Here is a 12,011-nt window from a genome sequence, read left to right as displayed (position 1 = left end):
TCTTTTATCTTCATTTTTTTGAGATTGAGAACGTAAAGTTCTTTTCTCCATATGAGCTCTGTGTATCTTTTGAAATATCAAAAACATTTTCTTCAGTATTTCACGACTTGCTAATGTCTTTTCTTTACCATGAGTACTTCCCTCTGAAAAGTTTATACTTCGTTTCCAGATTCTCAAGCTAAAGGCTCTGTTAAATTTCTCAGCCCTGTATAGCCATTATCCTGTGCCTCCACCTGGATTGTGATCTTGGTCTTTCTCTTCTGAGAAGAGCTCTAGCTGTATCAGCTTTAGTCCTAAATAAACATACCAAGTCTTGGAAGTGGAAAACACCTTTGATGACTTCCTTCATACAGCTAGGTCCCTGGGGCTGCTTCCTCCCCCCCTTTTCTGAATTAATATTATGGCCTATAACATGCTTAGAATTAAACATGGTATTTGTCTCTTTAAAGAAAGAAAAAAGAGTAGGTGTTGGCAGGACTTGAAAGTGTGAAGTCTGTAATGGTATGCCCATGCCTTACAGATATTTCCTTCAAAGACTGAAGAGACATGAAAGGTAAATGGTCTAGGCTTCATCTTACCACCCTTCTTGGGCTGCACTTCTCAATCAACTGGGCAAAGGAAACAAGGGAAAGAGGCCCACCAATGAAGCTTCTGTGTGAAATCCTCAGATAAGCTTCATGGTGAAGCTCACCTAAATTATTTGATCTAAGAAAATCTTTTTAATTAATTTTTTTGCTATGTGCTGCCTCATATGATTATCAGTAGTATTTAAAATGAATTCCAACTATGCTCCATAAATTTATATTTTCATGTAAGCAAGCCCAGGGCATCAGCTAATAGAGTAAATTCATTTTTAATAGAATCACAGAATCTTAAATGCTGGAAAGGACTTCAGAACTATCTGGGCCAATCACCCATCCCCTGAGGAATTCTCTCTCTAGCCCTTTCAGGCTTGCTGAAAGAATGAAGGAACTGATTTATTTCTCCGCTAAACCCAGAAAATGTAGTTAAAAGTTTAAAGCATTAGAACTGTAAGAAAAATAAAACTTTGGTAAAATTAAGACTTCATTCTTCTGAAGGAAGGCAATTAGAAGAATGTCATAAATGCAATTTAACCACTTGAGGTGAAAGCTGAAAAAAACTACACAAGTTACTTGCACAAGTACATACATGATTATTCTGACTCATAAAGTGTAATTAGTCTCAAGTGCTTACTCTATTCAATCGTTGGAAATATAAAAGCATAATACATTTTATTACTATTGGAATTTACAGAGCATTTTTTATTCAATCTACTTTCCTCTATCTGAACAAAGAATGGAATGAAATTTGAAGGCTGCTTGGGGGGCAGTTGATGGAGAAAGGAAATAGGTGTGTGTGTGTGTGTGTGTGTGTGTGTGTGTGTGTGTGTGTGTTTGTGTGTGTGTGTTTCAAGTCAGCATCCAAAATTGCTGTTTTGATGTAGATAAAAATTGCCATTTTGATGTGGAGCTTTCAAATGGTGCATTAAATGAGGAATATATGAGGACATGGAATACCAACACATACCTGGGCTTCAGAATTTCCAGGAGGCACCTTTTTCACCTTTGGAGAGGTTGCTGTGGATTTGCTAAAAAAGTTTCAAACTGCAGGTCCTGCCAATTCTGTAGAACACACATTTTTTGCTCTGGGGCTTTCAAATTATGATATCAAAGTTATTTAAAGCTTAGGAGTTTGTGTTACATTACACGCTGCATAAACGTAGCCATTGCTCCTAAATGTGAACATTAATGCACTCCGTAAAGGTACAGTTATTACCGCAGGGACAGAAATCAACAAACCTCACCAAAGGAATTTCTTAAAACTGCTATCATAAAATCTGTGCATGTTATGGATTTCATTAACATTTTACTCCCTGAGGATTCCCAATTGTACAATAACAGAAGTTCTTTAAATTTTAAATACCACAGACAGGAACAGCCTTTCACCCAAAACAGATGTGAAACCACCAACCTTGCCTTTTTATTGGTCTATGGATATGAGACTGGTTGGTAATTGATAGCTCTTAATGTGTAGTTGTTTAGATGACAGAATTGGAAACTTAATAGTATTTTTCCCATGAAAAGATAAGTTAATAAGCAATAGACAGGCTTTTCAAACACAGTTCCTTACTCTTGATTATATTTGAAGTTAGAAAATTAAAAAAAATAAACTTTGATTTGCATACATTAAAAAAAACTAAAATAAAGGCCAATGACACACAGTGCCCAGGTGTGGAGGAGCTCATTTCAGCCTTATTTTTCCTAAATGCTGTCAATGATGACTTGTGATTTTTGTTCTCGTGTTTCCTTTTCTTAATCCTATCCTTATCAGCGCATTTTGAGACTTGAGTGTGCAGTATTCTAAAATAATATCTGTATTTATTTAGCTAAAAATAGTGAACCTTAAGATAAATAAGCAATGCGATTTATGAGGCTATTTTCCTGCATAAGGTAAACAGATAAATCTGTATTTTTTGAAAACAAAAGAGCTCTGGTTCTGTTCAAATAATATCTATGATAAGCAGTTGAAAAGGGACAAAAACCAGCCAAACAACCAGTTACTTTTTCTTTCAAAATGCTGACTAAACTGATTATTTTTAAAAATGACTTCATTAGGATTTGGGGCATCTTCTACAACCCTGCTTTTTTTCGGGGGTGGGAGGTGATTTTACACTCAATAGCACATTTGACAATGTCTGGAGAAGTTTTTGGTTGTCGTGTAGGAGACATGTGCGTGTGTGTGTGTGCGTGTGTGTGTGCGTGTGTGTGTGCGTGTGTGTGTGCGTGTGTGTGTGTGTGTGCGTGTGTGTGTGCGCGCGCGCGCTACTGGTTCCTAGTGGGTAGAGGCCAGGGACGCTACTAAATATCCTACAATGCACAGGACAGGTCCCCAACAAATAATTATAACCCAAAATGTCAGATGTCAGTATTGTCCAAGCTGAGAAACCCTGCTTCAGACATAGTCCAATCATTTGTTTAAGTTAAAGCTTCTGCAGTGACTGTTCAATTTAATAGGCATCGTTTACAATAAGCAACTAATAGAACTACGCTGAGGTTTAAATGTGCTTGCTTGGTCTTCAGGACATCATCTGCAAAAAGTATCCAAATCCATTTGCACATCTTGTTGAAATTAAGCAGAAGCAAAGAAGTAGGAGAAAGGACACTAAGATATTAGCCCAGGTTCTGTCATTAACTTGCTATGTGATCTTGCACATCATTTAACTTCTGAACATACGTAAAATAAGGAATTTGCACAAACAATGCTTGCATCTGCTTTTAATCTTACACTTAAAGTTGAGGTATCCTAGAAAAAATTCTTCTAGAATATAACTATGAGTGTTGGCTACAAATAGTCACTGGCATAAAACATTAAAAAACCCAAACTATAAGCAAAATGGAACATGCATGCTTTATAAATTAATTTATTTTTAAGTGTAATTCTTCCTAAAATGTGGTTCTTTTAACATTGTCTTTCCAGTGATGCTTCATCATAAAAATTTGGGAGGTTTCTTTAAATGTCATAGATTTTCTTTAGGGTGTGTTGACATGAAATACTAATTAGTAAAATCATTTGACTGATTTACAAAACTGAATTAAGTGGTCAACTTGACCAAAAAAGTTAAAATCGTCTTGATGTTTTCTATATGAGAAAACAACCAGTTATAAATGTTCAAATAATTATGTCACATGCTGTCTGCTCTTCTGGAATAATTGAAGGCATAAATAATCTAATACCAAAATTTTCCCCATAAAATACAATGCCCTCAACTTTGTAGAAGAGTAGAGTGCAGCTTGAAGTGGTTTGTCAAGTAATTCTATGTCTAAAGTCACCGGAGGGTATGGTAATCTATTAGTCCCTGGTGCCATTTTTATTTGGATTAACAAAGCTCATATCCCATCCAAGCACAATGTCTCTTGCCTTATTTTCTTCTTGTCTCCTGGCATTTTAAGCAGGAAATAGTCACAGTTATTTTGAGGAAAGCTCTCCCAAGAGCTTTAATTAAAGCTAGAAGAATAAATCTGTTTACAGTGTGGTGGACACTACTATTATTAATAAAACATTGAAATAATTAATGAATTAAATTCTGCTTTGTGTGTGAATGGCTATACTTAGGATCTATAAGAACATGTGTCCTAAAGAGACAGGTTTGCTATGCACTTAGTTTGCAGAGATCAAAAGAAAAAACTGAGACTGCGTTTCTCTGAGATACATAGTATCATAGACTGCTAGAGCTTGAATGGAGAAGGCCACATACATTACCTTAATTTTATAGAAAAAAAACCCTCAATTTCAATAAGCTTAATGGCTTGGGCTCTAATGATGTGCTTGAAAATTAAGGGTTTTTTTAATAGCACCACTGATACCCTGAGTTTCTACTTTGAATCCTTGATTGTTTAACCAGAAATAAAAGCAAGAGAAGATTAAATTAATAATAAGATAAGCAGCTCTGGGACACAGAACAGAATGGAATACTTTGAAAAAAATAGGCAAACTTCACGGTGTGATTAACTCTGCCGTTGACAATAAAGAGGTTTTTAGCCACTCAGGATATGAAGTCGCCTTTTGTGCAGGATATGACCATGTGCAGAGCTCCGAGTTGAGACTTCCGTTCGTGTTCCTTCTCACTAAACCGCCTCTTGTTTTTAAGCTTTCTGGCAGACAACAGATCTCACAGGAAGCACCATTGTGAACGTTCATATTGGTGGTTAATGGTGCATTGTTTTTTTATGTCACTCAGTAATTTCCTAGAGAAAACAATGGGAACCGAAGACTGTTCCTGTCTTAAAGGAAAGTCAGCTTCCAATATTGCCTTATTAATTTAACACATGCAAGTGTTTGTCCTTGTTGCTACAGCAAAATGTTGTAGCATATATTTGATGCAAAATGTAAAAAAGCTGAAAAAGAAAACAAATACCATCAGCATACTGATGTGATGGGGTATGTGCCTCTTGCCTTATGCTGACTTGGGTAATTTATAAAGCATCTAGCCAATAAAAACAAGGAATTAACCACTTCCAGGTAGTTTCTGAAAAGCTGGAAACACATGAAATTATTCATAATTAGGTGTTGGGTGGATGTTAGGCACCCCCACCATGTACACAGACACAACAAGCATGTAAATGAGCCCACTAAGCTCCCAAAAGAGAAAAAGCGAATTTTACCTCAAGGTGAACAAATGTTAAGCGTCTCTGGCTTTCACCTTCCAGAGGGCTGGAGGGAGCAGTTAGCACCCAAGTCATCTGGGTGTGAGCCTTCCCAGCAGAGAAAAGCCTATCAAGAGATGAGTGATGTTTCACCAGATCCACTTGAATTTCTAGTGATGGTAATGACTGATAAAGATGCAGCATACTAACGTGCAAAGAAGCAGGTGCTGGGGTCTCACAGACCCTGCTGCAAAACTTGGTCACTAACTGTGACCTAGGGCACTTACTAATTTCTCCAAACCTTAGTGTCTTCATTTTTAAAATGAGGATAATTGTATCTCCTCTACAGGATTTCTTGGAGGATTACAATTAAAATATGTCAGGTATTCCGTGAGGCCAGGCTGCATAGTAAGCACTCAATAAATGGTAACTATTTTATGAATGGCACAATTGTCCACTATTTCTAGCTCTCTTCCTGTTAGCACATGTCAAATTTCTGCTTCTCAGATGTTTAGTGTGGCTGTGGGATGTGCTTTGACAATAAAATGTGGGTTGAAGTGCTCTTTTTGAGGGAACTCAAGAGCCAGCATTCTCTGCCACACTCTCTTTCTCCCTCTGCCTTGGTGATAGGCAACATTTCAGAAGATGACTGTCCCCCTCCATGTGGGTCCTGGTGTGAGAAGATGTGGAGCAGCCCCTCAGCTGACCACAGATGGAAGGTAGCATGAGTAAGAAATAAACCTTCTTGTTTTGGTTACTTCCCTTTTCCTGACCATGTTTTGAAAGAAAGAGTTGGACCATTTGAGATAAGTTTTTCTTCTGGGGCAATCTCAAATTGTGTCTAACTCCTAAGAATGATGTAAATCCTATCCATGTTTCTACTGATTTGCCTTGCACAGCAGAATTGCTGCAGTTGCAATCTCAGACCTCTTGTAAGACTACTGCCCCCAAATTATTGAGCACTCTCCACATTGCCAAGAACAGGATTACACTGCCACCAAAGTGCAAAATGTAAGTTTTCCTCTAGAGGCACATCTATCAACAATGACTTGTTGGTTTGGGGATGTGGAAAAACAAGTTACCAAGAGCTATTATGACATAGGCAAATTCATATAATTTCTGACTTAATCTAGAGCTGGATTCAGCAGTCCCAAGGTAAAAGTCTCATCTTTTCTCACCCCCGATATATTTCTCAGCATTATCATTTAGAGGTTAGCATGAGTTCAGTCTCCTGTAAGAGACCATTTCACTTTAAGTGTATGTTAAGCTAATATTGACCTTTCCAAAGTAAAACAAAATCTGGCATTTTGTTGTCAAAAGACTGAAGCAGCATTAGATGTGGAAAGTAGGGGATTAATCACCTTGGGGTTTTTCTTGCTTAGAAACTCTCTCTGGGAATTAGTCATTTTAATATATCTAGCAATGAATGCAAGACAGGCTCTGCCTACTCTCTTCAAAAGGAAGCCTGGATCCTTCAGCAAATCATTTTGTATAATTTTCCCACAGTTTAGCCCATTCAGCCAGATATGTATGTTTCATCTGACAGTGAGTAAAAAAGTCAAGAGTGTGAGCATCAGGCTTCAGGTGGGAGTATATAGAATCAAGGTTGGGCAAGTTGAGGACTGGGGGTGGTATTGGATCAAGCCCAGAGATGAGTGAGGGATTGGGGTGCTGGTGGGGGGAGCAGAGTCCACAGGGAATATAAGGGTTATGGAGAGAAGGCAATGCCAGAGCAAAGTGAGGAAAGCAGAAACAATTTCACTAATGAGAATATGAACATGTGCATTTCATACATGTAAGTGTAAATGTAAGCCACAGAGACCAGTGCCCTCAAATAAACTGCCTGTGCTATATTAACCTACGTGGAAAAGTAAATCTCAGTCTGTTTCTTCCCTTCTTCTACCTGAACAAATAAATAAAAACCCTATACTTGGAAAAAATCATTTCACGCAACCCTACAAGTAAGTTTAATATATTTCATCAAGGAAATAAATATCTGTTGGAGTAGGAAGCATATTAATTAAAAAACGTAATTTTGGGGACAAATCAGATCTTTCAATGTTACCAAAGTGAGACATCTGTGCTCAAATTCTGTGAAGAGTCAGTCATATGTAAGTATCTGAAAAGACACATGAATTTTCAGGGATGCATTCTGGGCCTGCTTTTTTTCTGATGGTGTGCCATCATGAAATGATGATTTCACAGAGTGACTTGGTGCCCATTTGCCTTCTCTTCTCATCTGAAGACACCTGGTAGGCACTGCTTTTCCCCCCAACTTTTCTAGGTGACCAAAATCTTCTTCAACCCTAAATGTGCCAGGTCTTAAGCAACATACCTGTATCCACTCTCTGTAGGAATCTTCTCCAGGAGTCCACCCATTCTCAGGATAATTCAGGCGGGAGCGTTCTGAAGACCAGTTGGTGCTATACTGGGAAGAAGCTGTGATTTGGTCAGAATGAATCTCTCCCGATTCCATGCCCAGAGGTTCCATACATTTGAAATCTGAAGGCAGAAAAAATGGCCCAAAGTCATCAAAACATAGGGCACCTATGTTTCTTTTTTTTAATCTGGCAGACTAAAAATTTCATATTGTGTTCAAAGTTTTTCAAAAGATGACAGCAAGGGATTTATTGGAACATAACACTAATACATGCATTTTTGTGGCAAAATTTTTGTTTCTGTTTTGTTTGTTCATTTATTTTGTTTTATAGATTCTACATAGAAGTGGAGTCATATGGTGTGGTGTTTGTATGTCTTCGTCTGACTTATTTCACTTAGAATAATACCTTCTAGGTCCATCCATTTTGTCACCAATGGTAAGATTTCATTCTTTCTATAGCTAAATAATATTCCATTGTATATATGTACCACATATTCTCTTCGATTCATCTATTGATGGACACTCAGGTTCATGGCAATAATTTTCTTTTTAATCCTCACCTGAAGATATATTCTTATTGATTTTATTTTTAAGAGAGAAGGGATAGAGAGAGGAACATTGGTTGGTTGCCTCCTGTACACACCATGACAGGGGATCAAATCCACAACCTCGGTGTGTGCCCTGACTCGGAATTGAACTGCAACCTTTTGGTGTACGGGATGACACTCCAACCAACTGAGCCACCCATCCAGGCCATGGCAATAATTTTTTAAAGCAAGGCTATGACGATCTTATAGTGATTAAATATTTTTCCAAGTGGACCTAAGTTGACAGGAATACTATTAGAAATTTATTAAGAAATAATGAAAATTCTGATTTATTTTCAAAGTTGAACTTATGTAGATATGTTACATGAACATACACCAAAAATTGTGTTTCAATAAAATTTTACTATTGGATTATTTCCTCCTAAATCTAATAGAAGTGAAAAGACTCTATGTCCATTTACAATACATATTAGGTGGATACTGGAATTTAACTCTCTGTCTTTCAGATTCCTTGCAATTGGCCCCCAGGCCACCTCTTCCTGAGTCCTTTGGTTCTCATGCTGCTTGCCCCTAGCCTGGTCATGATTATTATCATCAGTTTATTTTATTAAAACACAAAAGTATCTGTCAGGAATAAACTGCAGCATCATATGATCCCAAAGAGCACAACAGTTTTAAGAGCATAAAATAATAATGCTAACAATGATGACCACATATTCCATTAGGTCTCATACACTCTGTGAAAAACTAAAATATAAAATTGATATGACATACAATATTGGGAAGTGAGTTATTAATTTTAGGAAAATGTGAATCTAAAGTACTAAAGTGAAAAAAGCTTAAGAGATGAAATAAAAGATTCTCAACCATCCAGAAAATCTCAACTAACCAAAATTTTACATTTTTTGAATTTTCTATCACAATAGGTAAGGTTTTATGGCATTAAAGGTTTCGTTCACTGGTTTTATACTTTTAAGGTTAGGTTTGTTATTTGTAACATACAAATATTTACCGCACAAAAATACACGAATTAATTACTCAAATAAGGTTTTGGACTTTAATTGGCCTTTTTATTTTCCAGTAAGATCTGGTAGAAAAGAGTGAGCGAATCTGTAGAACAGGTCTCCAAACACCCAGCCTTCTCCCTACACAACTTTACAGCCCGATAGCTAAGGCTGGTGAAATACAATTTATTCATTGTTCTTCAGGTTTTATCTTCCCTCTTGGGCCCTTGAAAGAGCTGGAGACCGGATAAACTTTGAGGAAGGACTCAGTTGAGTATTTTAATAGGATAAAAATAGATATTTCTTTTTCTTTCTTTTATGCAAAGTTGTAACAGAAATTAAAACATGCTTCTTTTACATGAATATCCACTTTCATTCACATAAGAAAAACGTAATAGCTTCCACCAAAGTTTTCAGACGAAACCACCGCACACCATCCATTCTATATGGCTGCCCTGTCAATGAACTCCGCAGATTTGTTTTTACCATCCATGATGGATGCCTGTCCTTTTAGGAATCTCAGCCCAATACATATTTGAGGATGCCAAGTAGGCGGCCTGGCATATTTCATTGTTTCAATGCACTGTTTTTCCATTTTCCACTTCCTCCCACAATTTCAGAGAATTACTACCATCTCATGTTTAATTTTATTAAGAAAGCACACCAGTTAGTTCTTCCTACTGATATTTGTAAAACCCACTTAAAAGAGAAAAATAAACACTTGGCAGTTCAATTGACAAAACATTTCTTTAGTGTTTAGCGCTGCCCCAGGTGTGTGAGGAGGAATAACAAGGAGTATTTACGCCAAGCTTTGCAAGGCGAATGAACACTGACCTTCCGAGAGGCTGCTCTGCAGGACGCTGTAGTTTGCTGAGAAGCCTTCTTTTGCTATCGCACTGTCAGTATAAAAAACCATCGACAGAATGCCAGACGAGGAACGAATTCGACCTGGTGTTTTCTGTCCGCAGTAACGCCCAATGTGAGGGCCAACTGGAAAGGGAGAAACGCAGAACCATTAAAATATCTTTTCTTGTACAGCAGATGCAAGAATCACCATTTGCAAACATGGGTCCCAGTGGAACCCCGTGTTTTCCTAGCCAAAGCTAATTGCTTTGCAGTATCTGATCAGGTTTGTGGAGAGAATTTCAAAATGTGCTCAGAAGGGCAGTAACAGATATTAACCACATTCCCTGGGGAGCAGGATTGTGTTCAGTAACAGAATTGAAAGGCTTGCTTCAATTTCAAAGAATGAGATTTGAGCCATTTAAGTGGAACCTTGGAATTCATCTCCAGGACCAGACTGCACACCTAGTCTGGTGCTATGGTCAGTTAGGTCTCTTGGAGTTGCCTGTCCTCACTGCCCTGCCCTAGAAGGAGATCCTGGGGAAGGCCTATGTCCTGGAAACCTGTCTGGAACCAGGGCAGTATCAAGGGTCTGGCCCAACATTCTATATTTTAGTCCTGGAGCCTTATTATGACAAACATCATTGACTTGGATAAAGGATCATGTCCGACTCAGGGCATGATCTGAAGACTAATTTACTATTGTGGCAATTTAAAAATTTAGAAACTATAGATACCAATAACTTATGCATAATAGCAAGTTGTAATCAAAATGAAAGGAAAATATATCTTTCTGACTTCTGTCCCAGTTTTCTCTCTCCCAAACCTAAGAGAGATGACTACATTACTCTGGTGTCCAGTGACCATGAGATGGTCCAAGCAGCCATGTGTACACCAGGAAAAAAGTAGTCCCAAGGCAGTAAAAGTTTGGGAATGCTGACTGATTTGTGATAAAGTTAAATTGCTATTTGGCTTAAACTGGTGACCCCTTTTTTGAAGTGCTTTTAGACAAATCTTGGCTATTACTAATTATAAATTGCCTTATGGATGGTGCAGAAGCCCTCTGGGTTTGGGGAATCTTTCAATTTCCCTGTCCAGATCAACAGTAAGACAAAAAAAAAAAACAAAAAAAACACACACACACCAAAAAACAAGTCCCATTTTCTCTAGGTTTTTTCATTGCACATATGGTAAAAACATACCAGACAGTTTGGGCTTAGAAAGACAATCTGGTGGGGACTGTTTTACCCTCCAAGAAACTCATGGTTCTGTGCATTTCAACTAAGAGTTATTGCTTTGTTCAAGAAAACGCAGTAGGTGGACATATCCCTGGCAGGATGGGCCTTCAACAGCGAGGAGGTGTTTCAAGGCCTGTGTGTGCAGCTTGGAGGAAGACAGCTGTGGATGAGGGCCAGGAGAAATTCTAAGTGGGACTGCAAAAGTGACACCCACGGAAGTGATCAGCCTGGAGCCCCACGTATCACCTGAATTCTTAGGTTGGCAACTAATCTGAACACCCCTCTTTTTAGAGTGCTCAAATTCTTGGCTAACAAGTTTTCAGCCCTTGGCCAACCCTCTTTTTTTAAAAAAATGTATGTTTTTAATGATTTTAGAGAAAGAGGAAAGGAGAAGGATAGTGAGATAGTAACATCAATGAGAGAGACACACTGATCAGCTGCCTCCTGTATGCCGCCTACTGGGGAATGAGCTTGAAACCAGGGCTTGTGCCCTGACCGGGAATCAAACCAGTGACCTCTTGGTTCATGGGTCGACGCTCAACCACTGAGCCACTCTGGCGGGGCTTGGCCAACCCTCTTGAAACAAAACAAAACAAAACAAAAATACAAGAAAAACAAAAACAAAACCTAACTCAAAGTGGTTTACATATTTTAGTTATTGCAACAAGTGTTACTTTGAACATCTGATAGCTTCTGCATACATTCAAAGTAATTGATTTGACAGAATTCAAAGAAAACAGACTGATAGCTGTCAGAAGGGAGGGGCTGAAAGGCTGGAGGAGATGGGTGAAGGGATTAAGCAAAAAAAAAAAAAAAAAAGAAGAAAGACTCAT

General features: G+C 38.1%; 1 protein-coding gene across 8 annotated transcripts in view; it reads right to left on the bottom strand.

The window, feature by feature from the left end:
- The window catches only part of NRP1 (neuropilin 1), a 152,907-nt gene that overhangs the window by 75,994 nt on the left and 64,902 nt on the right, over positions 1-12,011 (bottom strand). For all 8 annotated transcript variants that reach the window (XM_081160371.1, XM_081160375.1, XM_081160372.1 and 5 more), the window contains 2 exons: positions 9,932-10,087; positions 7,501-7,667 (listed from right to left, as the gene is read on the bottom strand). In XM_081160371.1, the coding sequence (XP_081016497.1) occupies positions 7,501-7,667; positions 9,932-10,087 (323 nt within the window). The remainder of the gene's footprint in view (positions 1-7,500; positions 7,668-9,931; positions 10,088-12,011) is intronic.

Source organism: Miniopterus schreibersii, assembly GCF_964146895.1.
Source record: "Miniopterus schreibersii genome assembly, chromosome: 1".
Classification (NCBI taxonomy): Eukaryota; Metazoa; Chordata; class Mammalia; order Chiroptera; family Miniopteridae; genus Miniopterus; species Miniopterus schreibersii.
This window is presented reverse-complemented; position numbering and strand designations above follow the sequence as displayed.